The following is a 27,940-nucleotide window of genomic DNA, read 5'->3' on the forward strand; positions in this document are numbered from 1 at the left end:
AGAGCAGACAAAAACCCCAAGCAGGTATCTGGCCAAAAGAGCCTGCCAAGCAAAGCCTGCTCACTGATCAACTGAGCCGGGCTGGAGGAAGGCTGACAGTGCTGAGAGTGAGAAAGTCCAAGGGAATTTTCAACCTGTTTGCTCAATCCAGTCTGTGTTTAACCAAATGCCCTTCTCTGCAGAACCCACCCCAGGATCGATCTGAATAAACAGGGGTGAGAGGGACTGGGTTTCCTCATCGCTGCTGTTCCCCCTTAGGTGTTAAAAAAGAGGTTGTAGTTCCCACACTTGGGGATGGGTAAAGAACAAGGTGTTTGGAACTAAGAAAAGCCATTTTGCAACTGTTTTATAAGCTTCTATCATAAATTGCACCTCTAGCAATTTTCATACACAACCCTCTAAATGTGTAACAAGTATTTGTTCTTTTGAGTTGTGTTACATTGGGGATAGAAGAGATCACATCATCGTGGTGAAGGCAGTGATATTTGTGGAACACTGTGTGGCAACATTACACAGCATTTTGGGGACAAAAACAGGGCAGGATTTTGTATTCCTGTGATTACAGCTAGTAAGGGAACTTAAAAATTCAGAAATGTTAATATTCTTCAATAAAGCTGTTGCTGGGGAAGAAGTGGCAGCATTTAGCTACAGAATACTAATGAAAGTAGCTCCACACTCCAGAAGTTACAGGGGAAAAATCTTTATTTTTATTTTTAATTTTATTTTATTATTATTTTTGTTTTTACTTTGAATTCTCGATCTCCCTAAAAAAGGAGAAGCATTTTTCTATTACCATCACCTGCTCTGCTTATGTGCCCTGCCAGGAGGAAATTTCTGCAAGGCACACACGGAAATTTTAATGTGACCCTGAATTAATGTCTCTTCCTTTCCTAGAGCATCCTGGAAGCCTTCCCTCCCCAAAGCAGTTAGCAGCCCCTGTGACTCCCATAGCAGTCACTGAGAGCTTGGGCTGCAAGAGGGGCAGCCAAATCACTTTTGGTTTTCTGAAAACTGGTAGCTCCTCACACCATTCTGAGTAATACATTTGAGCCACTGAGACCTGCCACTTTTAGGAGCTGGCAAAATAGGCTGCCTGCCCTGAGGGAACAGGTGGGCTGTATGAAGAAACAGTAGTTCTGAACAGGGGAGTGGGAGACAGACTTCTCCTTGGTTCTAAAAGAATATAGACCAAGTAATCGCCAAGTTATGTCTTCTCTGTTTCTGCACACCAGGAACACTTTCTCCATACCCTGGCCTCTCCCAGCTTTGCCATAAAAAATCGCTCCAGCAGAGAGGAATTCTCCAAGACAAGGCAGAGAATGTGAATATATTACCTCACCCTGAGCAGTGATTCATCACTGCCAAAGAAACGAAGTACCTGGCACTTGTCACCTACCTTTGAGACTCCTTTTCCACCAGACAAGATTTAAGAGTAAAAAGTTCAACTCACTTATTTTCTGACAGTGAGGAATTACACATTTGGCTACAGTTTAGCAAACTGCAGTTGCAGAGTTTCAGGGGTTTCCAAGATCCCCTTTTACGAGACACACAGCAGGAGAGAGAACATCAAATTTTAGCTTACATTTCCCTTTGAGTACCTACATTTCACCTTGCTCACATCTCTTTACAGGCTCCATTCTCTTGTTTTCTTCTCATGGGACAAGTAAAAATAAAGGTGTTGCTTTTTAATTATCTGTAGGCCTATTTCCTGGTTGTTCTTGTTTCCCAAAAACGGACAAGTTGTTGTCACTTTACTTACTTGATGGCCATGTAACATTTTAAAGCTGATTAGGTTGTCTAACCATTCCATTCCATTCCATTCCATTCCATTCCATTCCATTCCTTATTTTGCAAGATTCTGTTGAAACTCCACTTAATGTATTGATCTTCAAATCATATGAAATATGGAAAAAATATCTTAACACGTGTTTCTGTCTCAGCCCATACTGTTCAAGAGGGAAATCATAAATTCATGCCGATCACTCCAAATCATGTTCTTCGTGTGTGCAAATATGTTTTCCAGGATTAGTTGCCTTGAAGCATCCCTTCTCAGGGGTGGAGGTGAGGTTGACTGGCCTGTAGCTCTGTGGACTTCCGTTCTTGCCCATAGATGTGAATATTAAGTGGTAGTCAAACACTGGAATAGATTACACAGAGAGGTTGTGCGTTCTCCACCAGTGAAGACATTCAAAATCCATCTGGATATGGTACTGGGTGACCTGCTCCAGCTGACCCTGCTTGAGCAGGGGATTGGATGAGATATATCCAAAGTCACTTCCAGGCTCAGTGATTCTGTGATTTAGCCTAAACAACCCCTTTAGTTAGTTGCAGTATAAATCTTGACTATAAATCTTATGTAACATGAAGTATAGATGTACTTCATTAATGTTTTAGCAATTGCATTCATTATCATGTAAATATGAAACACAGAAACATGATGAATTTTTATTGCATAATCATGGGGCATAAATACAACTAATTAAGTCTGGAAGAATGAGCATTAAAAGCATTCAGGTTTTCTCAGCTACCTTTCTGGGTTCATGACATTATCTAGTGCACGTTTTTACCTGGCCTTTACTTTGAGATTCCAGCTATGAAAGACACAACAAGACCCAAAAGAAATATGTCAAGAAGCAAAAGACATCAATACCATTGTATTTGCTACATGATGCATGTACAACTGGATGGTACCTGCACACCAGCAGCTTATTACTAGTGAACTGCTCTCAGAGGTATCTGAACAGGTGTTCAAAGAGCTCATCTACTTCAGAGAGGCAGCATGAAAATACCAAGGGGCTTGCTTGAAAATTTAGCAGCTAGTGTTCAACATCCTGGTGATGCATGAAGGATAAGGAGGAGAATGGAAAAGATTTTCTTGCAATGAGAAGTTGAAGCAGCTTGTATTTGGTCCATTAGAAAAAGGGGACTAAAAAACCTTGAAATCACAGCATATGCATTAAAAGGCATTTTGTTTGCTGCTGATTCAGGTAGTAGGGCCATGGTGTGAGCTATTATTATGTCACAGCTCAGCACTGCTTCCTGCAGCAAGGCATTGTCCAAAAGTCAAGCCCTTCTGTCCCATGAGCAAAAGACATCATGGGTGATTGAGGCAGACCCTTTCTGAGGCATTAGCACCCCTCCTGTTGCAACAACCTGTTCCTTTTCATGGTGATGCATCCTGTTTCTAAAAGGACCAATTTCTCCTCCTATCTTCATCAGCTAAAATTCATCTGTGATGTACGTTTTAATAAACATCCTCATTTACTCCCATCTCTGTGATCCCAACTTCCCCAATTTACATCTATTCTTTGCTTGTTAACCCTTTACACACTGCTAAATGGGACAGGAGCTCTTTAGAGCAGCTGTCTTTGTTTATCTGATAGTGTACTACTTAATACCGGGAGATTTAATCTCTTTTTTGAACCTTTAATCACAATATAGCAAAATAAAGCAATAATGTTTATACTTTGTTTTCTAACACTGCCAACAACATTGTGTCAAAAAAGGCTCTTTTTAATAACATATAACTTTCCTGTACAGTGGCTCTTATGAAATATGTCCTTGTCATTTTTCTGGGACTGTTCTGCAGGAGATGCCAGACAGGTTAATTATTATAATTTATTTGTTTAGGAAAGATAAAAAAAGTGTCTGCAGCAGAAAGCACACACTCCTTGTTGCCAAAAAGCAGATGCTGCCTGAATAGAAGCTGGGGAAGCCACATGCTCATGTTGCTATGATGCATCTGCCTGCAAGCTAGAACCACCACTCTTAGAAGTCAGCAAAAAATGTATTCACATTGCTTTATTCTGTCCTTCCCCACTCTGGTGCTAATTTTGGACAGCCACTGAATTTGCAATCTGACCTTTAATTCAGCAGGGGTAGGACAGTCCATCAAACAAACCCACATAAGCCACAGCAGAACAAGCCTCAGGAAGAGCAGATGGTATCAAACAGAAAGATAAAAGCTCTGACCATAGTTGTAGCCTTCACAGCTACTGGCATCCTTGTCCTTTAAACAATCTTTAACGCAAAACCAACAGTGCATTTCCACTGTGTAAACATTAACTTTCAGGTCAAAGGGAATGTAGATGTGCATGGGTTAATCACCCACTATTTTACTTCATGCTACTCCTATTCAAAAATAGGACTGAATTTTAAGTTGGTTTGTTCATTCAGTCCAAACTTCATTTTTAGTCAAGAAAGAGCATGTGTTTTTATTTATGAGCTTGTCTTGTCTACAACATCTTTTTGAGAGAAGTCTATGGTGTATGTAGAAAATAAATTTCCCTATCCAATTTCAGTAATATGGAACCAGCATTTCTGTGCACTGTTAAGGCCAAGGGGAACAACAAGCTGTACCTTGGCGATACAATGCTTTTCTGACAAAGCAGGAAAAAGAAAACACATTTTTGTATTTAACGGTATTTGCAGCACGTGTTGGCTAAGCAGCTGAGCTGCCAAAGTTAGATTTCACAGTCTCTTTGCTGCCACAGAGAGCTCCGAACAACTAATATACCTTCCTTACAAGTATGCTGGGGACTTGTCCTCAAAGCTATGCTAAAGCATGCCTTTCCCAAAGCAGCTAATGCTACTCTGAAAAACCCTAAACATTGACAAATCGTCTTTTTTTCCCATTAACTGTTTCAAGCTGTCCTGGTTTAGAAGACAGTGTTGCCAGAGGAAAAAAAAAACCAAAACTTTTTCCCGAAATTGAGAATGAAATTCCCCTCCCTCCCAGTTTACTATAATTTGGAAATTAAGGGCTTTTCAGGCAAAGGTGTGGGTTTAGGAATAACAGGTCTTTACTGATATATCTACAAGACAAAACAAAAACAACATCAGCTATGAAAAAATCAGTGACAGAACAGAACGAAACTCCATCTCAGTCCCTTTTTCCAGTCAGATGCCTTCCTCTTCTGCACAGTCCTGATGGAGCGGGGCAGGCAGCCTTTCAGTCGTGGTTTCTGCAGGAGCAGGGGAGCGAGGCATCAGCGGCAGGGTTGTCTCAGGTGGGAGAAGGGTGAAGGAAAGAACTCCGCTCACTGTGTGCGTCCCAGTTTCCAGCACTGTTCTCAGAAGCAGGAAGCTTTAGCAGCGTCGAAGCGCAGGGCCTGGTCTCACCACGGAGAAAGAGGGACTTCTCCCCTCCGTGTTTGGGCCAGCGAGCGAGAACGAGTGTCTCCCCCGCCCCCCGGAAGGACCAAAGCAGCCCCCGACCATTCACCCCTCCCCCCTCAAACCCCCCTCAGCAATCGAGTTATCGAGTCAGCACAGCCATCTATTTTGTCTTGAGCACTTAACAGCTAAAGGGGAGCTGCACGGCCAGCTTAACATAATAATGGCAAAAATTTCTCCACTGAGGGAAAGAGTAAAAAACTCCCCCAACCCCCAACACAGGCATCATCACTTTCACTGATAGGGAGCTACATCTCATTTCAAGATCTATTTAAAGTCAGGTCCTGAGTATTGCTGTTCATTGCAGCTTTGTCAGCACAACTGGAAATCCCGTATGCTGCTCAGATGGCCACGGTTAGTGACAGAGACTCTTTGTAATTTCTCCTTTGTGTACTCATGTACCATAAAGACATGTATTTTCCACAGGTACTGATCAGATGTCAGAATAAGAACAGTAGCACAAGTGGATAATAAACACTAAGAATAATACTTTTGACTACATGTCACAGGCCCTCACTAGGTGGGAGAGCTTTGCCATTGATACTTGAAATTAAAAACTGGACCTGATTTTATTTTTCTTCCCCTCTTCCACCTGATAATTACAGTAATTTCACGACCATAAGGCACAGCGGATTATAAGGCGCACTTCCGGGTGTCGGCAAATTTCCAAACTTTTGCCGACATATAAGGTGCACTTTTTTTTTTTGCAGTGAGGATCCGCCCCCCAGCTTTCCCCGCGTGGTTGCTGGCTGAGGCCCCGCCTCCACCTGGCAGCCACGGGCCCCAGGGCCTGCCTGTACCCGGCAGGAGCGGTGCCGCGGGCCCCTGGGCTCGCCTGCACCCGGCAGCCATGGGCCCCCAGGCCTGCCTGTACCCGACAGCTACTGGTCCCTCGGCCTGCCTGCACCCAGCAGGAGCGATGCTGTGGGCCCCCGGGCTCACCTGTACCTGGCAGCCATGGGGCCCTGGGCCTGCCTGTACCCGGCAGGAGCGGTGCCGCGGGCCCCTGGGCTCGCCTGCACCCGGCAGCCATGGGCCCCCAGGCCTGCCTGTACCCGACAGCTACTGGTCCCTCGGCCTGCCTGCACCCAGTAGGAGCGATGCTGTGGGCCCCCGGGCTCACCTGTACCTGGCAGCCATGGGGCCCTGGGCCCCCCTGCACCTGGCAGCTACGTGCCCCCGGGCTCGCCTCCACCTGGCAGCCGTGGCCCTGCTGGCTTCTCCCATGGCTCGCGGCTCACACTTCCGGGTTGGCAAATTTCCGAACTTTGTCCAAATATAAGGTGCACCGGACTATAAGGTGCGCATCCGGCTTCAGGCCAAAATTTTAGTCAAAAGGGTGCGCCTTATAGTAGTGAATTACTGTACGTGATATTTTTTCCCAAAATCCCTGCGTGTCTGAGGACCTAAGACAGAGTGCTGCAGCGAAGCACACCCTAAGGAAAGCTCTACCTCTACCTCTCTACACTTCCTGGTAACTTGCCAGCCAGTGACAGGTTCATCAATAATGATAATGGCTTTTTGTTGAAGCAAACTAGTGCACTAAGCCACACACTTGCTCAAACCTACAAAGGAATCAAAGTAACCAGCATCCTTGTAAGGAAAATGAGACAGTAACATGATTTCTAACAAGACGAGCTGACTAATAAAAGAAATAGAAGGATTAAGCTCTCTTTGCTGAAAAGCAGAAGCTGTTTTCTATCAGTGAAAACTGCCACGTTGTTATCCACTGAGAAATGAGAACCCAAACCCTGACTTCACCGTAGCTGACTGATACTGACTGCAGGCTACGACACAGCAGTTCATCTCTCATTTGTGACAAATGGAGCATATTGCAGCTGCCTCTGCAAATATAATCAATAATGAAAATTTGCATTAAGGTTGCACCCAAAAACCCATTACTGGATAGGTTTCACATGCTTAAAAAGCCAGTGGCATCCTTGCTAAATTTTCCATGTTACAGACATACTCATATTCATTCTGCCTATCCCTCCAGTCATCAAAGTAGTCACAGATCAACCAGAAAGCTCTGCCAAGTCCCTTGGGAACAGGGAAGGCTCATGGTTTATTTGCTCTACATATCACCTGTGTATGCATGGGAGGTCCAACACATCTCACATGTACATGCACAAGCCACCTTCACTGACACCTCTGGAACATAGCACCTGGGCACATACTTCTGCTTGGGAAATAACACAGAGACATTGAGTAGCTCAAATTTAAAGGGATTGGGTAACAATGTTTTGATGTGAAACGTGTGTGCACGTAATAGTAACCAGAGACAGACAGAACCAGAGATGAAGAAAACCAGAGAAACCGAATTTCAGTGGTACAGCAAGAGAGGCAATGCATGGCAGAGAGAGAGGAAAATGGGAAAAAAGGGGAAACCAGAGAGCAGAGCAGGAGGAGTCTTTGTGACTTCTTGTGACATGGAGGGGTCAGACAGATGGGGCAAATGGGGAGAGAAAGAGGGATAGTAATTGTGAGAAAGGGAGCTGGAGGAACAGAGAATGATACAGGCAGACAGAAGCAAGACAGACAGAAAGGTCACAGGGCATGGAAGGGGGTGTGTGTGCAGAGAAAAGAAAGGTAAAACATGTAAAACAGGTGTGACACAGAAAAGTTGTCTGGTGTCACATCCCTAAACTTGAAAGTGAACCTTTTTTGGGCAGCTGAAGCAGGTAAGGTGGAAAAGCAATGTAACTAACTCCAGCTGCTCACATACTCCCGGGTTGACAAGAAGCTGGAACTTCCTGCAAAAAGAAATGGAACATCATCAACATGCACAACTCCATTACACATCACCTTGTCCTAAGAAGGACAAAATATACCTAATTGTGGTTACCTGCTGAGATCTAAACAAACAAGATACTTATTCTGGGCTAGAGGCCTACTTTAAAACATGCAGACAGGTGAACTGCAGCCAGATTTGGCCACTCTAAAGATGCCACAGCGTGAAGGAGGAAATAGCACTACAGCTTGCTTGTTCTGCTCTGCAGTTCCTTGAAACCTGAGGGAAGCCCAGATCTGGTTACTGCTAAGACTGCACCTAACCTTGAGAAAAAAATTCCAGCTTTTATTATCAAATGATCAGAGACAGACATTGGTGCTGTCATGAGCTGCCCAGCTCAGACATGAGTTCTTAATTATGAATATTATAGTACCTTGTTTTTTCTGGTTATAAACTAACTGTAAACTAACAACATATTTCATACAAGCATCTAAAAACTTACTGCACTCATGTTTATAACTGCTCCCAGACCTTCCTGGAAATGACCTAAGAAAAAGCAAAGCATCCATGTTTTTAGTAAATTTGACTGGTGAACCCAGCTGTCACTTATGTGCCCCATTAGTGGCAGTAGGTAGGTTTCCACTTATTTCCAAGCAGCTGCCAGAAGAGCTGCAGGCAGAGGTAATCCAGAGACTGCAGAACTCTGCTCCCTGTCAACTTCTCTCCGGCATTTTACTTTCTTCTATCCCCATTTATTATTAATCTCTATTTATATCTAACTCCAACTCTTAGTTAGACTTTGCCAGAGGCTTAACCATTAGAGGTGACTGTGAGGAAGGAGTGGAAAGAAGAGACTGCCATAAATCAGGCTTTTACCACTCCATGGAATGCTAACAAGGTGAAAAACCATGCAAAGCTTGGGCTATTTAGGAAAACAAGATGCTGTACAGGAGATCAGACCAGATCAAGTCTCTTTTATCCTTAGTGCTAACTATGTAAAGGAAACATCTGTATCACAGAACTCTCCTCCTAATCATGCTCAGTTCCTACTTTTTACACAGCTTTAAATCCCTTCTAAATTTCTATCCATTTTAATTCAGAGGATGTTTTATATTTTATGTTTTCTGAATCTACTAAGTCCTCAGGCTCAGTAGGACCATGTCACATTTGTTCCAAATAAGCACTCTATAAAAAAATACTTTTTCCATCAGTTTTCAATGAATTGCCTTTTAATTTAATATAAAAAACAAGACCACAATCAATTATGAAAAGATAAACAGGAGAACCTGATTTACTTTGCCTTCTTAAATTAAATTTTAATTTAAGCAGCAGAACTAACACCAGTTGCTTTCTACTTATGATTTTCTTTTTAAGGTTTCAAATATTTTTTCATATCTTGCCTATTGCTTTTATCCCTTTTGAATAGGGATGAACAGTGTGCTCTAGGTGAAACAACACTCCATTTAATGAAGGCATTCCATTACTTTCCAGACCACTCCTTACCCATCGTTATGTTTTGCTCACTTTATTGTATATGAGAGGCCCACTAAGTGTCATCTTTCCTTTAGAGGTAAATGAATGCAAATCATTGCAAAGAGTGTCCATAAGTTTTCCAAACGGAGACAAGGATGTCACATATATGTGCTGTGTTTCCCACACCAGTGTGAGAAGCATTCAACTTATTGTACACTTTCCTCATATATTCCCATAGATCCGGACAGTCTGCAATCCTAAGAAGTACTCTAGGCTCCAGATTAGGTTTTTGGAAAACCTTTCCCAAGTCTTTTCCAACAACAGAACTTCCAGCAGCTAGCCAGCTGTAATATCATTTTACTCTGCTTGAAGAAGCATTACTGTCTTTGAGCACCCAGTTGGAATGGGAATGTCACTAGGAATTCAGAGAAGACATCTTCCACCTCTTCAGTGCTCAGTCATAATGAAGGCTCTTCAGCATTCCTCCTCCAAACCTCTTCCTTTCAGAGAAGCCAGGAATCTAAAGGCAGGGAAGACAAGATGTCACGTCAGAATCAGCAAGAGCTCCCTCTAACCTGCACTGTTACCAAACCAACTGCAGCATCTTCCACACTATCTCCAGAATCAGAGCAAAAGTGCTTCAGCTGACTGCTAGAGGAGCACCACTAAACACTGCACAACCTCGCTACGGCTCATGGGTTCTGTGGGGCTCCTGAAGACTTTTTGGCAAGGGAAATTGAAAGCCTCAATCCTAACACAGTGAACGACAGATTTCAAAGCCGGTATTTTCCCCCAGATTCAAGTGCATACAAGAATTTATCCTCCATTCATTTTTAAAACTATAAAACAATATAAACCATGTCCTGTCAAAGAGCTGTCAAAGGCTTTATGCCTTCCAACCCGGGCAGCAGCAGTTCACTGGCAGTTGAAAGTACAGTTTTATCAATGGCTGAAAGCTTAAAGAAAACCATCACGATAGAAACAGCTGCAACAATATAAAGGATTAGCACTCCTGCTTTTGCAGCCCATCTGCAGATACTTCTTACACAGTGACAATGGATGTTTACGAAGAAAATTTACTTGAAACCATCAGAAGCTTCTCTGGCTTTAACAGTATTTCAGACAGATTTTCAATCAAACGTATCTGTGAATCCCCAAAAGAAAGTGATATGCTGCTTTCTAAAACTGCATATTTGCCCTTCTGGCATCATAAAACCATTAGATTACAGGCCACACACAAGCAGAAACAGCAGACCCAGTAGATACACTCTCCCAAAACAATTCCACGCTTTCATAGAAAATACAGTCTATTAAAATGGAGGGAGTCAACCAAGCCCTGCAAATCATGCCAGAAGAACATGGATTTGTATGGACATATGGGACAAAAACATAATCTACAATTCACAGCAGATTGCTTAGGTTACACAGTTCACTGGTAAACAGAGAGCTAAAGAGCTTTCCCAAAACAGAAGTCCACTAAAAGTGCCAAAGATTAAATTTACTTGGGGTTTTCAGGCCTAAAACTCAAAACAGACATGTAAGGTATTCACTAAGGTACTGGTTTATTCATCTCTGAAAAGCAATCATCTTTAAGGATAAAATCAGGCAGATTTTGTATGAAGGTTCACCTCATGAAAACTGCTTTGGGAATTTAAAGAGGAAAAATGCAATCATTATAACTAAAAACTACCTGAACACCATATGTAAAAAGCTATCTGCTTTAGCATTTTTTGCACCAAAGTCACTAATTAGGACTAACAATTATTTATTTATCACATATCTGATTGAAGTCGCAGCTATGAACAATTTGAAACTTATCATTCTTTTCATCCTGAAGAAGTTTATAACAGAAATACCTCAAACATGACTTATCATAGTGACCTATTGTAGAAAACCCACAAAAACATTGGTAAGTTACATTAAGTAGGTAACTTCAAATGATTAAGAGGTTGTATTGAAGTCTCCATTTCCAATTTGGATTTTGCTTCTTTAAACATGACTGATATTTAAGATTGGTTTTAAGCTTTTGAGCTCCTGTCAAGGAAGTAGATAGTCATCAGCAGACTGCAATCTTCGGCATACAGCCAAAAGAAATACATAGTTAATCCCTAGCTAGCCACTAAATAGGATCAAATAATAAAAATAAAAATCTTACATAATGCATCGAAGACAACCAGCACACAAGCAGGTTTCTGCATTAAGATATTATTCCCATGAAAAGGAAATTTCCTTTCACTAGACTGTGGGGAGGAGAGGAGGAAAGGGGAAGGAAAAAAAGTATCATGCAGAACTGAAAGAGGTAAAAGCAAATTTATTTTTAAAAGGCATGACAAAAGTGCTCAAAGAAAGGAAGCATTTTGTAATCTGTGACTATTTCCCCATCTCAGCTCTCCCCAAGCAGCTTTCACAGCCACCTCTAACAATGTACAGGTGTGACTGTACATCAGAGATGCTTTTCATGGTAATTTGCAACACCTTTACACATGGTAAATGCAACTTCACTACTTCCTGCATGGTAGATTGCACATGGGGAGGTGAGGGGCAGGAAAAGTGAAGTGGCCTGCCCAAACCAGAAGTCATTTTGCTAGTACTTCCTCAACTGGCTTCAGGAACGTCCTTCAGGAATTAATTATAATAAGCGGGTATCATACTGCAATTTTCCTTGTGGTTCTACTGAGCCTCTGGAAACTACCTGTATTAAAAACAAAATCTAGTTCCAGCTGTGCAAAAATTGCCTTTTCGTTGACCTTCAGGATAGCATCTATGGCCTAAATCTTCAACCAAGAAGCCTGATGCTGACAGACTGAAAGAAATCACATTTGCCCATTTTACGCCATTCTTCCAACTTCTACTAGGTTAGTATACTTAAGTATTTCACTGCAAACCACTTTACAGACAAATACTTCAGCTGACAAAAGTCAGCCATTCTTCTGTCTAAGCCTTGCCATTTAGGTTGCATGAAGCTCATGTTTTAAAGAGGCCTGTGTCAGCAGTTCACATTACACAGGGAGAAATGAAACAAAAAAGGAGGTAAAGTGACAAACCTGATTGCCATCTCTTAAGAAGTATCTCTTCTCTATGACCTGTGAACAACAGAGAATGATCTTAGCTTGCATAGCACTTGCATAATCTTGGGTTGCAACCAACACTTCACACACGAGCATTGAAACTCATGGCTAACTGGGACAAGGTCTGACCCCACATCTCTGCTCCAGGCTTACTGCTTACACAGCATACACAGCAGTTACATGGCCACCTACAGCCATTCTTAGACAAGCTGTCTAAGTATCCTCAACTTCAACACACTTAATTTAGTTAGCCCTACTGGGTAATAAAGGTGGTGGTTTGTGTATCTCCTGCTTCCGAGTCAGTTACTCCCACTCCCTCTCTGCAGAGACAGTGGTTCCTACTACTGCACAGTAGCCCCACTATGCTATCTTTGCCCAGGGGATGCTTGAAATAGAGCATTCCTTCTCTACCATTGCATAGTGGACCATAATGGTCTCTTTTCAAAGAAGGGAGAGTAATACTCTCAGTTAACTTCTTAATTCCTAAATGTTGCTTTAAATAGGATCAACAGAGCTAACCAATCTTGTATCTTCCCACACTACTACGTCAGAATACTGCAGTCCCTCTGATCAGACAACTTCGGAAGCATAAGCAGAGTGTCTTTGCACATTTGTGAGTTCTTTTTCACTGCTCTATGCAGATCAGGAACTAAATCTTCAAGCAGATCAGCTATCGCCTGAAGGGTTCCTAAAGCAGATCATTGGTCTCCCACACCTGGCTTGAACCAACTCAGAGTGGAATGTGAAAGGAGCAGCTTAAACTGTTGCTCATGCTCAAATCCCAGACAGCATTTGATGCACAGGATAATAAAACATCATTTCATTGACTTACCTTATCAAAAAACCTACTTAGTTTGACAGCATTGGATGAACCTGCAGCCAGATAACGAGGATTGGTGCAGTCCTGAAACACCCAGAAGACAACAACAAACCAAGCACAAGGAAATCACTGCAAAGAAGCTAAGCACAAGGAAATGAAGATACTCTTTCCTCTGACACACACCATCAGTGAGGGAAAACAATGAATCTGCTGATTTCTGCTCCACAGTCACTTCAGAGAAAAGACAACTGCTCTGTGAATCAACTGCAGAATTCCAAGCAACCCCCCACATGCTCCATATCTTCCTTCCACCACCAGCTATACAGTCAGGCAGTGATTTGTACAGACTACACCTGAGATTGGGAGTGTGTATACAAGCATTCACACAGCACATGTATATTTTATACCCATAGATCTATATAAAGCCATCTTCATGTTTCATTCAAAGACAGTCTATGTCAGAGTTATGAACAAGTAAAAGAAAATTTAACTCCCAGCCAACAATTCTAAGCTTAAGGACCTTAACTAATACCCCTTACATCTCCCTGTAAGTGAAACAAAGGTATCTATTTCATCAAGCAAGGGACATAGCCAACTGAAATGTGAATGACTAGCACTACTGGAAACATCTCCAAATAACCAAATTTTTGTCACAAGATCTTTACTAACTAAAAACTGGATTCACTCCTATATAAAGAAAAACAACAGTGATGACAAGGAATCCACTAACCAAATTTATCTCTTCAGCATTAAAATCCTCAGCCAAGAATGCTGTTCTGGTCAAAACTTCATTCCTCTTAGTTTCTGGGATCTGATCCAGTTTCGTTCCTATCACCAGCAGTGGGATCTGGTTATCACCAAACTGTTCACGGTCATAGTCACTGATGAGGGAAACAAATACAACCCTGAATGAGGCAATGGCCATGTAAGTAGGCACAAGTACATCGCCTCCCCCGTGCCTCTCAAAAACCAGTAATTTATTTACTAATGGTCCATTTATCGAAGTTAAAATGTGCAATATCTTTAAATTAAGGAAGGGCTTCTGCATCTAAGTCACTACATAGGAATCCAAGCTTCAATCATTCTCCTTAGCTGGGATAATCACTTGTCTGTCTTATTTTACCTAAACCAATATTTCTGGCAAGCAATTTTACAACCAACAGCAACAACTTGAGCAATGAATTGCTAGTGGTTGAAAATCTGTCCTTGACAGAAATTAAACTTCTGAAAATTAAAACAATTGTGAAGAACGTGTCTGTGGAGACACTGGAGAACTTTACAATTTATACAATGCAAATCCTCTTTCCCATCTCCTACGTTTCTACAGAAACAGCTGTGTATCAGAACAGACAAATAAACAACTGATATTCTTGCAACAAAAAGGGACTTCTCCTTACTGCCCTCCTGCTCATGTGTGAGATTTAGCAACAATTTTAAAACCTCCTTGGCTAGACAGATGACAGGAGAACAGAGGTACAGGAGGAAATCCTTGACAAGGTGTTGGAGAGCTAATTATGAACATGCTGTTCAAGCAGTGTTTTCTAAGCTCTTTTAGCCATGCTCCTAAAATAATTCCTCAATTACCCAAACCAAAAATGTATGAAGTGAACTTCCTCAGTCTTGTTGCAAGGAGGGAATGCCTTTTTGTCCAGACACATCATCCTGTGACAGTTCCTGTACAATGGCATCTCTCAAGACAGACAGAAATCTTGAGTTAACAGGGACTGGACCTACGCTCAGAGAGGCCTCAGACAAATAAAGGATGCAGTAAACATCTTTTCCCTTAAAGCAAGGTCTCTTCTACCCAGGGAATGTGCTGTCAGAATCGCCTATTGGCAGTATAAAAGAAAAAGAACAATAATCTTTCTTTGATATTCCCCATTTCTTTCTTTCTTCCAAGTCTAACCATATCTACTTTCCTGTGGAGACCAAGTAGCTTTAGAGATGAACGCAGACTTCTACAACTGCTTGGAATTACCGTGTCTGAGCTCTGCATGTATGTTTTTCACTCACCCATTTGTCACGAGAACTCCTGTTGGAGTGACATCTCTGTTAAGTGCTTCTAAAGACCAGCGATACAAATTCTGGGATGATTTCTTGTTGGTCAAGTCATGCACTAAAATTATCCCTAGAGTGAAAGACAAGACAGCCAGATGTCATTTAAAGATACATATTCTCTTCCTTACCAAAATGACACCTGTAGGTTCCCAGATATCTGAGAATGGAGTAAGGAATGTATAACCAGTACAGTTACAGTGAATAAGTAAGGCTGAAAACATCATGATGCAACAGGTTTTTTAAAGCTGTTTATCAAGAATTGGCTAAGAGAAAAATCACATGAAAGCAGGAAACAAACAGTCACCTCAGGATTTACTCTGCAAAAGGCTCGCAGACATACACTGATTCTGTCCACTTCTCATGATACTGAAATTCTATACAACTGCAGCAGAAAATTTAGCCTTTCTCTGGTAAACATAATTAATTTTTGTCACACCATCTATAAAGTCAAAAGGTTTTTTCTTTGTTTCATAAGAGTTCAGAGAGAACTACAGTAATTTCACGACTATAAGGTGCACCCTTTTGACTAAATTTTTCCCCGGAACCCGGAAATGCGCCTTATATAATGGACAAAGTTGTGAAATTTGCGAAACCGGAAGTGTGAGCTGCAATGTGGGGGCAGTGCCGCAGGAGCGCCGAGTCGCGAGGGGGGGTGGGAGCGAGCGGTCACGGCCGGCAGGAGCCGCGTGGGGAGGGAGGGCTCCCTTCTCGTTCCGCCCCAGTCCGGGTGCAGGCGGAACGAGAAGCCAGGCGGCGCCACCCCAGGGGCGGGGGTGGTGGGAATGAGAAGCTGGGCGGTGCCAGCCCCGGCCCGGGCGCAGGGAAAACGAGAACCCGGGCGGGCCTGGCCCAGGTGCAGGGGGAACGAGAAGTGTGAGCCTGCAACAGCCCCGAGCAGAGCCCGCCTGGCAGCGGCATCGGAGCAGCAGCGGCGCAGCCCAGGCGGGTGGGGGAAAGTGCCGCAGCAGCGGCGGCGGCGCAGCCCGGCGGCCACAGAAAAGCGCTGGCGGCGGCGGTGTGGCCCCTGCGGCTGCGGGAAAGCGACGGCGGTGGCAGCGCGGCCCCTGTGGTCGTGGCAAAGCGGTGGCGGTGCAGCCTCTGCGGCCATGGCAAAGCGGCGGCGGTGAAGCCCCCGCGGCCGCGGCAAAGCCGTGGCGGCAAAGCCCCTGCAGCCATGGAAAAGTGGTGGTGGTGGTGGTGCAGCCGTGGGGAAGCGGGGAGAAGCGGCGCAGCGAAGCCCCTGCGGCTGCGGCAAAGCTGCGACAAGCTGCGCAGCTGCAGGAAAGTGGCGAGAAGCAATGCGGCCGCGAGGAAGTGGGGAGAAGCGATGCGGCTGCCGCTGCGGGAAAGCGGCGAGAAGCGGCCGCGGGGAAGCAGGGAGAAGCGGCGCAGCCTCCGCCACCGCTGTGGGAAAGCGGCGAGAAGCAGCGGCGCTGCTGCCGGCTGCAGGGAAGCGGCAACAAGTGGCGCAGCCTCCAGCCAGGGAGAAGCTGGGATGCAGCGCGGCCGCGCGGTGGGAGCCGGGAGCTGTGAGCCGTGCCAGCCAGTGCCGGGGGCGGGCGGGAGTGCCGGGGCCCGCTGCACAGGGATTGCGCCTGGGGCTGCGTTTAAAGGCTACACTGATCTTTGAAAAATGTTTGCAAATTGAGCACCTGCCAGTAATTTGTTCCTTTTTTGCGCGCCGTGCGGCTCCTCACTGCAAAACAAAAGTGTGCCTTATAGTGTGGTGCGCCTTATGGTCGTGAAATTACTGTACTGCTTTCCTGCATTTTCAGGAATTAATGCTATATACTTGGGGAGGTATCCAAAGGGGAAAGAGACACTGATAACATTTCATAGTCCACTAAAAGCATGAATTATTAAGACTTATTGTACTTAAGATTATATTCCTAGTGTTTTTCATTACCAAGAACCTTCAAAATTCTTGTAAATTCTGAGACAGAGTCAAGCTTCTTAGATGTGCTATTAACAGACATCCTCTTCTGATAACCACAGTTCCTAACTCAATTACCAATTCCTCCTAGCAAATTTCTTCTATTTATTCACACCTTCTGCAATATGTGGAATGTTTCCACTTCCTCCAGACTTCAAACTACTATCAATTCAAAGATAAAATGGAATGATACCCTTTATCTGCATCAGGATTCATTCTCAAAACACTTCACAGCCTGAATAAACCAAAACAACTTGGTGGAAAAACGTACTAATTTAATCTTTCACCTTAACTCCCAGAGGTGCCACCTACTGTATACACTATGAACAAATCATATTTCCACAAACATTTTCCACTGCCCCACAACTGCGCACAGACTCTCCCATGACAGCTCCCAGCATTTATCTCAGTAACAGCACAAAAAGGCAACTTTGCTGCACATCCACCCCCAGTGTAGAGAGAAAATGCCTGATACAACATAACTTGGCCTACAACAACAGATCTAGAGGTATTGCTGCACAACCTGTGAGAAAAACTCTTCACCTCCATGCACTCTCCCTCAGTTATGCTTTGATTGGTCAGTTCCCTTATCTGCTTCACTTAAAGCCTGCACAGTTAGTTGCATCAGCAGAAAAAGCCTGTCAACATCCAAAAAGAGCAGGCAGGACCAATGACTACTCAAAGAAATGCTCCTCCCATGACAAGGTCTGCAAGCCAAAGCCTTATTGCCCAGTCACTGCCCTCAGCTATCACAGTCTCCATACCAGGTGGAGAGCCGGCAAAGATCTGTGGATAATCCAAAACTGTACCCAGCCTTGTCAACAACCCAGCAGCCTGCACAGTTACTGACACAACCAAACACTGACTGGTTTTCAGACCACTGCAAACCCAGAAAGCACAAGCAGTCAGACAGAAGGAATGCATTCATCTTCTCTTCTTAAATAAGGTCAAGCAGAGGCAATTTGTGAGACAAGCTCTAATGGAGAAGTTAATCAAATGAAAGAAACAAGATCCAAGGTTAACTACCAAAGTCAATGCTCTTCATCTGCAAGCTATCTAATTAGTACCTTTTGGGCAGTGGAGATAAATAATGCTATTTTTATGTCATCAATTCAGATGCACAAGTCCAAGATTGCACTTTCTAATGGACTGTTCTAAGGTATTTCCAAGTCTGATCCACACTCCCTGGCATACCGTAGATTCGGTATCAAAAAAGAAATCAATTCTTTTTCATACACCAAAGAAGTTTGCTTTGAGGACACAATTCAACTCAAGTCTTATATACAGAAATCTAGTTAACAGTATAAGCAAGAGGTACCTTGCACAGTTTTCCCCTGTGAAAGAAGGAAGAAATAACCAGTTAATCACAGACCAAAAATGTGTATTGCGTGTTTTAACATGTTATTGAAAGGCCTTCGAATGAGTGGGAATAGCAAAGAGAATAAAACAGAACACTTGAGCCAGATTTTCAGAAGCATAGACTGATACACATCTATTTTTAGTGAACTATCCTGGGATGACAAAAAGTAACAATTGAAATACTGCATTATTATGCTTATAATCTCTTATTTACAGTAGTTTCACGAATACAAGCCGCACGGATTATAAGCCGCACCCCCGGTGCCTCGACAATGTTGCTGTCTTTGTCAATAGATAAGCCGCACCCCGAATATTAGCCGCACTTTCGTTCGTAGCGAGAATCCGTGCGCAGCTTTCACAAATTGGCCAATTAGTAACAGGATCGCGGCATAGCGGGCTTTACTGGCTCGGGGCGGGGCCAGGAAGGCTCGGCCCGCTCATGGCTGCCGACGGGGCCGGGTGGCCCAGCTCAGCGCCACGGCTCGGCGGGGCTGGCCGGGTGGTACAGCCGCCGCCGCCGGGCTCGCTGGCCCCCCTCTCCCGTCAGCACCGCCCCGCTGCCGCGTTCGCTATCCCGGCCGGTGGGCTCGCCGGCCGCGCCGCGTTCGCTAGCCCCGCCGCCGGGCTCGCCGGCCGCGCCGCGTTCCCTAGCCCCGCCGCCGGGCTCGCCGGCCGCGGCGCGCCGCGTTCCCTAGCCCCGCCGCTGGGCTCACCGGCCGCGCCGCGCCGCGTTCGCTAGCCCCGCCGCCGGGCTCGCCGGCCGCGCCGCGTTCCCTAGCCCCGCCGCCGGGCTCGCCGGCCGCGGCGCGCCGTGTTCCCTAGCCCCGCCGGCGGGCTCGCCGGCCGCGCCGCACCGCGTTTGCTAGCCCCGCCGCCGGGCTCGCCGGCCGCGGCGCGCCGCGTTCCCTAGCCCCGCCGCCGGGTTCGAGGGCCGCGGCGCGCCGGCCGTGCCGCGTTCGCTAGCCCCGCCGCCGGGCTCGCCGGCCGCGCCGCGCTCCCTAGCCCCACCGCCGGGCTCGCTGGCCGCGGCGCGCCGCGTTCCCTAGCCCCGCCGCCGGGCTCGAGGGCCGCGGCGCGCCGCGTTCCCTAGCCCCGCCGCCGGGCTCGCCGGCCGCGGCGCGCCGCGTTCCCTAGCCCCGCCGCCGGGCTCGCCGGCCGCGCCGCGCCGCGTTCGCTAGCCCCGCCGCCGGGCTGCCGCCGCCGCCGCCGGGCTCGCCGGCCGCCCCCTCCCGTCTGCACCACCGCCGCGTTTCCTCGCCCTGGCCGGCACTGCAGGCCCCCGCACCGCCAGGCTCCCCCACGCTGCTGGCCCCGATTCTGCTGGGCTTCCCCCGCTGCCAAGCAGCCCCACCCGTCGGCCTTCCTGCTTCTGCCATGCTCCCCTGCACTGCTAGCCCCAGTTCTCCCGGGCTCCCCCGCCCTGCTGGCCCGGGCTCTGCCGCCCCCCTGCCCCGCCCTGCTGGCTCAGGCTCTGCCGCCCGCCCCGCACACTGCTGGCCCCGCCTCTGCCAGGCTTTCCCACCTCTGCCGGGGCCGGCCGGGCTCCAGCTTGGCTTGGGGCTGCCGCGGGCTCTCACTTCCGTGTTGGCAGCTTTTAGAATTTTGTTAATGTATTAGCCGCCCCGGAATATTGGCCGCACTTCCGGGTTTCCACCAAAATTTTGGTCAAATTGGTGCGGCTTGTATTCGTGAAATTACTGTACTCTTGTTAGAGACACAGATGAACTACTAAGGCCTTTAAGACAATATCCCAACAGAAGGCACAAAATATTTCTTTCTACATAAGCAGTAAGTTGCAAGATTCAACTCTTAAAAATAAGTTGCTAAGCTAAATGAGCAGAGGCAAGATGGTTACCAGCATATGGCAATTTTATGGGAGACAGTTCAAATTTACCAGGGTAGAATGTAACTACCAAAATTAATAAAAAATTAAAATAATAATTTCTCTGTTGTAGGTTTTACAACCAAACAGATAAGAACACATAAATAATAAAAAAATCCTAAAACTATATAAATCATATTTCTGCAGTATATCAGACCTGGAAAGGTGAAAGCAACCACTGCACCTTCAAAGCCTCCCTGCCGTGCCAGCCACACAACACTGAAGGGAAAGGCTGATAGAGCTCATCTGCACAGGTTTGCCTGAAATATCTGCCATTCACAACTGAATCCATAAAATTCTGCCTACGAACACTATCAGTTTTTTTCCTGCATAAATCAGAAAGGAGAACAATGTAGCCCTCAGCCAGGTTGCCTGGAACTCTGCCCCAGAACCAAGGGACAGCACCTAACAGAAACTGTAGTAAAACCATATTTACACCAAGCAAACTTACCATTCAGCAAATTATAGAACACTGCTCGTGTGCTTTTCACACTGGTGGCACTGCCCACAGAACCTCCAACATCCCACAGCTCAATGTAATATGTCTTCTCTTCTGGAGTTCCTTCTTTGTAGTCATGGATCTAATGAAAAATTCACATCATACATAATGACAACACCATGTCACAGGAGTTAATCCACATGATGCTTACACTTTCAGCTGGAAAAATTATTGCACTTGAATAGAAATTTGGAAATTCTTATACTGACACTCTTTCAAACCTTTCAAGTGGAAGAGAGATGGAATGAGTCAAGCAGCAGTCACTGGATACCACAGAGATGGAGATCACCACCTCATGTGAGCCTGGTGAGCCTTTGTATCTCTGTATTAACAAACCCAACATCTCATGACGTGCTCAGAAACAGCGTTTTGCTAATACAAATGTAAAAATTAAGGTCTTGACTTCCTACAGTTGTTAAAACCCACATGGTAGCACTGCAAGCATATTAACACAGGTGACAGACCTGGATTACAATTGACCACATCTTTTTCCTACCAAAATTCTGACATCTCAACTGAATTAATCAACAACTTCTGCTCCCAGATCTGCTGAGTAGTTTTGCTCCACAATCAATCAGGACTGCCATGTTCCTCTCCTCAGATTTTGGAAATACATTCCTAACCTAAGGCAATGCATTTCAAGGAGAATGCAGCAAAGAGTGACGAAGGAAAAAATCATTCATCAATGTCTCATGAGGGCTGTAGGCTGGGCCAAAGAACTGCTGAGTGAACATCCTCATTCTTCCCACAGCAGGTCCTACAGCAAGTAGTCAGAAGGAGAAGCAACCCATGGTCACAATTGTCACCAAAAACCAGGAAATAAACTCTCTAACCCAGTTAGGTTAGAAAACCAACACTAATTTATTCAGCACTGACGTACATGAGTAGCACTTCACCAAACGTGTACATCGTCACCAAAACTTACAATTATTTATACATTTTGGCAAAGAAATTAGTGCTCACCGACTTCCAAGTTATGCAGTTCTCTTCATTAATTATTATTCAATCTTCTATTGGTTATTGATTTCTCACTTCTCATGATAACTAGCCCACACTTTCAGCCTTTTATTATCTCTTTCCCACATAGGGAGAATCTTATTAATTGTCTTTGTTAGCTTCTTCGTCAGCTCTGCTTTCTGTAACATGTCTTTGCGGTTTACAAATTCTGCATTCCTGGTGTCCAGGTCCCAACAATAAATTTCTCCTGTTAATTTTCTCACTCAGGTCTAAGAGCCCTGAAGCATGTCAGGCCCTAAATTTTAATTTGTTTTTCTAATACATGAATATCATCCAGAACTTTCCTGTGTTCCCACAATCTAAACGAGCAAACCGTTTTTCCCCACTGTGTTTGGCAGACAGCTTGGCTCTTCCTCGCCTGTTTTTCAAGGAACTGGCCACCCCGTGATTTATAACATGCCAGTGACCACTGCAGCAGAGAGTGGAGCTACAAGTGACAAATGTCTGATTATGACAACCTTGTAAAGTCAAAACTTGCTTACACAAGTGCTTGCCTCACATTTGATGCTACTTGCGTCAGAAAATTAAGCCCTCAGCAAAACACACGGTCAAAGTACACTTCTTTCTGGGGCGTTGAGTAATTAAAATAAAAAGTCAAGGCCCTTCCCTTGCCACCAAGAGGCCTTGCACGCCACCTACTCGCACATCCACGGAGCAGCCCACAGTCCAGGACGGGTTTCCCAGCACCTGGTTGTGGCACAAGAGGTGAACGAGCGACGATTTTCCGACACCTGCAAGTGCACAGAGAGAGAACAACTCCTGGGAGGTGGTGCCAGAGTTACAGGTGGCCAGGCCGGGAGCAGCACTGAGTTGAATGCGGGCGGTCCCGGCCTCTAAGCGGGTAGCGGGGAGGGAGACGAGGAGCAGATCCCCAAGGAGAGGCCCCAAGACACACGGCCTGGGGACACGGACTCACCAGAATCGCCCAGCACCAGCACCTTGACTCTGTCCAGAGCCGCCATCTTTACCCTGATTAGCAAGAACGTCCAGCCACCTAAGAACCCGCCAATGGCGGCGCGCGTTCTTGCTGTTTCTCTCAGCCTATTGGCTGTCTGGTCAAGGGGCCGAAGCAGTTGTCACTTCTGATTGGTCAAGTTCACGAAAGGGCGGGAAGGCGTAGTTCTGGAGGAGCAGGCGATTGGCTCACTTCCCTGTCGCTTCCCCCTCCGGGGGGCGCGCGGGGCGCGGGAAGGGAGGGGGCGGTGCGGAGCAGTGGCCGGTGGCGCCGCTGACGGCGGAGGTGCTTGCGGCGGTGCCGCGGGTGGCGGAGCCGCTGGAAGCGCCGCCCGGAGCCGGGAAGAGCTGGAAGCGGCGCCAGGTCAGTGCCGGCCCCGGGGAGTGCGGTGGTGCCTGAGGCCCGCGGAGGCCCCGGCCCGGCGCTTGGGTGCTGCAGAGCGGCCCGCGGGCCCCATGCTTCCCGCACGTTGTGCCCATCTGGGCCCTTTCTCGTCTTGGTTCCTTCCCACCGTTTGCCGTTCCTCCTGCGGTGCTTGTTGAGGCCTCTTAGGCCTCTTTGTTTTTTGGTTTTTTTTTTTTGGGTTTTTTTTTTTTTATTTTGGATTTTTTTTAATTTTTAGGTGGTACTGCTGGCCTCCTCTTGTCCTACAGAAACCTACACGGTTCGATGTTTAAACCTCAACACATAAAAGTGTGCAGGGAATGGGAGGCTATGTAGACGGCATAGGGATTTTCCCCTCTGACTGGCGTTAAAGCTTAGTCTGCTGTTGTGGTTCGGGAGGTCTGTGTAATTTGAAGGGAAATGCAGGGTTATGGGCATCTGAGGAGTAGCTGACTGGCATAGTGAGCTCATTCCTGTTTGCCATGGTATAGCCATTTACATTCAGTTTTCCAGGTCAGCAGTTTGTGTTGGTTTTTAAAATTTCTTCTTCTTTTTGGTTGTTTTGTGTTTGTTTCCTTTTTTGTTTTGTTTTGTTTTTTTTCTGTTTAGGTTTGTTTTGTTTTGGTTTTTTGTGCATTATGTGTCTTCTGGCCTCAGGAGTGTGCTGGTTCCCAAAGAGGCAGTTGAACATCACATCTCATAGTGGCACTACGCTGTTGTTAAATGGGTCTGGCTGCCAGGCTTGTGCCATTCCATCCGGCTCAGAATGAACAAGGAAGATCAGCATTCTGAAAAGGGCGTTCAGCCATGCACAGCATTTTCTACTTCTAATCGATCAGTTTGGTGCACAGAATAGTGTTGTGAGGGCAGAGCCATGTGCCTGGGAGAGGAGCACGTGCTTTCCTGGCAGGAATGAGGCTTGATGGGAGTTGCTTTCCTGCCTTCCACTTCCTGTGACATACCGCTCACCTTCTCAGGGGATGCTTTAGGGGATCCTTCTAAACAAGAAACGATGTTAATTAAAGCTAATCTGGTGTCTTGTTACTTAGTTTCTTTGTTTCTTTACTGCTTATACCCACTGTATATACCCATTTGCTTGTGCTCTAAAACGGAACTAAATAATTCTGTAATTTTTTGTTGTCTTTCTGGAATTCCCAAAAGGTAATATTGCTCACATCATCTATCATGATGAACAGTGTTGTGTTCCAGGTTTTATTGAATCTGTCATGTGAAAAGCAATTACTGTTTTTTCCTGTCAGAAAATAGAAAAGAATGCTGGAGTTAAGCCCACTGTGCTTTGGTGTAATCATGACTTCCTAGGCTTGATATGTGAGAGAAATTATCTTATTTTCTTACTTTTAAACAGTCTCCCAGAACCTTACAACTACATTTTGTGAGTGCCAATGCTTACACATCTCCAAAATAATATGTATTCTCCTGGTAGGTTCAGATCAGAGTGTAAATTGTAAGAGGTTCTGGTATCCATAATTAAAATTTCTCAATGGTCTCACATTACAGATAGGTCAGTTTTGCCACCATGTGTGGGGAAAGCTCCCCATCCTTGGCCATGCATTCTTTTCTCTGTGTTGGCTCTAGTCTGGTAATGTAAGTTATTCACTTCTTGAACTTTTCCCCTTTGCCCTCTCTGAAATGTCCCACTTTTTTATTTTGGCATGTTAGTTTTTCACTTTTTATCGACTTGATTCACATTGCTACATAAATAGTGAACTGCCAGAATTAGGACACAGGGGTGGGGTTTGGGGCTAAAGGCCCTCCTTATGGGAGGGAAGGTGTCATTTCACTTAAATTGCATCAGGAAATTTCATCCATTTGTATATGTGTACACAGGTGGTCCTTTAATTTCCTGACACCTTGCTATTGTTTATGTTGGGTTAAGATTATGAAAATGATTGAGAATTACATCCTGAGCCTGAATTGTTCAGTTTCTGCCTGGTGTTGTCAAACCTTGTGACCTTATTACATCTGTCTCTGTGTGTTTTTACTTGTGAAATTAGGGGAAAATGCCCCCATTTCAGCCAGGCCCCTTAGGCCCCTCTGTGTGCAGCTACAGCATAACTTCTCATCCCGAGTGAGGAAAATCCTTTGGTACCTGTGGCCTCCTAGTTTCAGTTTATGGAAAGCCAACAAGAAGATGGGATTTCAGTGAAAGCAGATTGTTCTTTTCTGCCCTCATACTTCAAGGCAGGTCTTGCAATGAAAATGCATTATTTCTCATCAGGATGTAGTACAGGAGGAAGGCTGAACAGCAGTATTCATGAACTCTCCAGGGAATGAAACTCACTAAGCTCTTGATAAAATGTCAGAAGACTTTATTTTGCAACGGATGTGGGGCTGAAGGCAGTTCTGGACTTACTACAGAGAAATGCAAGTAAAAACAAGACTTGAAAGTGGAAGATTCTGTACCCCTTTTCTGGAAAGGATGAGTAGTGTCTGAGGTTACATTGTACAGACATTGAAAATCTTGATGGCATATTTTTGCACTGTAGTTCTGAAATTTATGCCTTCCCTTCCTGTGCTCAGGAAGATTCAGGGTTGCTTCTCTTAGCTTAACCTCATCATCTTCTGAAAGGCAGAATTTTAAATCTGGTTAGTGAGAGACTACAAAGCTGGGATCTGGTGTTTGCAAGTGACAGCTGGAGCAGGAAATGGCATGTACTGGCTCCAGGAAGCCTGTTGTACCTGCCATGTTTAAGGGTGAGGGGATTCTGTTGGTATAACCTGATCTCAATTTCACTTGCTTGGTGTAAGCAAGCAACTTTTTTCCATCTTTCTTAAAAATCTTGTGTCAGAAGCTTGCAGAAATGTTTTCCAAGGAAAACAGCAAAAGCTGTTTTCGAAGATTTGGTGGAAAAGAGCACTAACGAAATAAATATGGGGAAAAATAGGAAGCACCTGTGCAAGTGTTATTGGTGTATCTGATAGCCTACGTTCACAGCCAAACCTGCAACTCCAGGCATTCCTCCAAAAGAGATGTGTGGTGTTACAAAAGTTTTGTATATCCGTATGAGTCTGAAGAGCAGTCTGCTTCCTTTTTTAAGATCCTGCTTTTAAAAATCCTCTGTCAATGATGAAAAACCCATAAATTAGTGTGAGGGGGATTTTCTTCAGGAGAAGGAACCTTTTGCTTAAGAAATGGTTACTCATGTCCTAAAGTAGCATAGAAAACTCATACTGAAAAAGATAATTCAGTCTTATTTGATATTAACTTGGAAGTGCAACTTTCTGAAAAGCATCTCTAATACTTTCTTCTTCCCTTGAATCCCTGTTGTCTGCAGCCTAAATCTGGCAGGGGTGAAAATGTCAGGAATTCCTTACATGTGATCTTATATGTTGCCATGTATGTTACAGAAGCTTTTAATAGTCAGGACCATTTGTGCCATTTGATGGTATGGTGAAGAAAAGTGAAGTGAAAGTAGAGTACAGTAATTTCACGATTATAAGCTGCACCAATTTGACTAAAATTTTGATCCCTACCCGGAAATGTGGCTTACACTCAGGAGCGGCTAATATATGAAAAAATTTTTGAAATTTCCGAACCCATAAGTGCAAGCCAAGGTGCAGAACAGAGCACCTGCCAGTAAAACCTGGGATTGCGTGATTGTTACAAATTGGTTACTCTGTTGCGCGGCGGGTGGAGGCGGGCTCCCTGCAAGCACCGCGAGGGGGTAGGCGGGGGGCTCCTTTCTGCTGGCCTCATGGCCCAGGGGTAAGGCGGGGGGCTCCCTCCTGCTGGCCTTGCGGCAGGTGGGGAAGGCAAGGGGCACCATCTCTGCCTGCCACCGTGGATGCAGGCGGGCTCCGTCCCTGCTTGCCACCGCGGGGCAGTGCTAGGCTGGGGCGAGTGAGCCCAGTGGCGGTGGCAGTGGCGGCCAGCCCTGAGCAGCCCCGCTGAGCGGCAGCGCCAAGTTGGGCCACCTGGCCCGTCGGCAGCCCTGAGTGGGCCAAGCCCGCCCAGCCCCGAGCCGAGCCAGTAAACCCCCCATCCTGTGATTCTGTTACTAATTGGCAACTTTGTTGTACACCGGTCCTCGCTGCAAACGACAGTGCGGCTTATAATCAGATGCGGCGTATATATGGACAAAGACCTAAAGGTTGCCGACACCTGGAGGTGCGGCTTATAATCAGGTGTGGCTTGTAATCATGAAATTACTGTACTTAGAAATTATTGTCTTGTCACAGACAACCTGGTAAGTGGTGGTAAGTAACTCAACGGATACTTCATGGAATACTTTTGTCTTTGTGAAACACATCATCACTTCATGTTTGGTATGTCTTGATTTTTGCTTAATTTATTATGCTATATTATTCATGGGCTTTTAGACCTGAGAGTGGGACTTTAAATGAAGGTTCTGTCCTTTGTAAGGACCTATTTTCTTGTATAAGAACAAGGCTGAAGAAGTTTATGATGTAGGAGTTGGTATATGTAATGCTTTTCATGCTGCAGATAGTTGACTGAGGTCTGTTTATGAGCAGGGATCTGTTGTCATGGTGCAGCTGGGAGCTTTTGCTTGAATGCATACCATCCTCTACAGCAAGCTGTCCACATAGTGTATCTCTGCCCAGGG

At 45.4% G+C, this 27,940-nt stretch overlaps 2 protein-coding genes across 5 annotated transcripts in view; one reads left to right on the forward strand and one right to left on the reverse strand.

Annotated features, from left to right (window-relative positions):
- Positions 1–7,198: 7,198 nt before the first annotated feature.
- On the reverse strand, positions 7,199–23,040 carry RABL3 (RAB, member of RAS oncogene family like 3). 4 transcript variants are annotated; one of them, XR_006162933.1, is made up of 9 exons: positions 22,932–23,040; positions 22,655–22,746; positions 20,951–21,080; positions 15,281–15,395; positions 13,998–14,148; positions 13,280–13,351; positions 12,424–12,462; positions 8,409–9,899; positions 7,199–7,928 (listed from the first exon to the last, which is right to left on the reverse strand). XR_006162933.1 is itself a non-coding variant. In XM_033051776.2 (8 exons), exons 1-8 carry the CDS (start codon positions 22,975–22,977, stop codon positions 9,883–9,885), a joined length of 645 nt encoding a protein of 214 aa, XP_032907667.1. In that variant the 5' UTR covers positions 22,978–23,040; the 3' UTR covers positions 7,199–9,882. The 4 variants fall into 4 exon arrangements, 3 of the variants coding, with proteins under 3 accessions (XP_032907667.1, XP_032907666.1, XP_032907668.1); XM_033051776.2 differs by having other exon boundaries at positions 7,199–9,899; positions 13,297–13,351; XM_033051775.2 differs by having other exon boundaries at positions 7,199–9,899.
- A 193-nt stretch (positions 23,041–23,233) lies between these two features.
- Positions 23,234–27,940, forward strand: part of GTF2E1 (general transcription factor IIE subunit 1) — a 58,078-nt gene continuing 53,371 nt past the window's right edge. Inside the window, exon 1 of the mRNA XM_033052339.2 lies at positions 23,234–23,333. The gene's annotated coding sequence lies outside the window, so the exon portion shown is untranslated. The remainder of the gene's footprint in view (positions 23,334–27,940) is intronic.

The sequence above is a fragment of the Catharus ustulatus genome, chromosome 2, assembly GCF_009819885.2.
Source record: "Catharus ustulatus isolate bCatUst1 chromosome 2, bCatUst1.pri.v2, whole genome shotgun sequence".
Taxonomy (NCBI): Eukaryota; Metazoa; Chordata; class Aves; order Passeriformes; family Turdidae; genus Catharus; species Catharus ustulatus.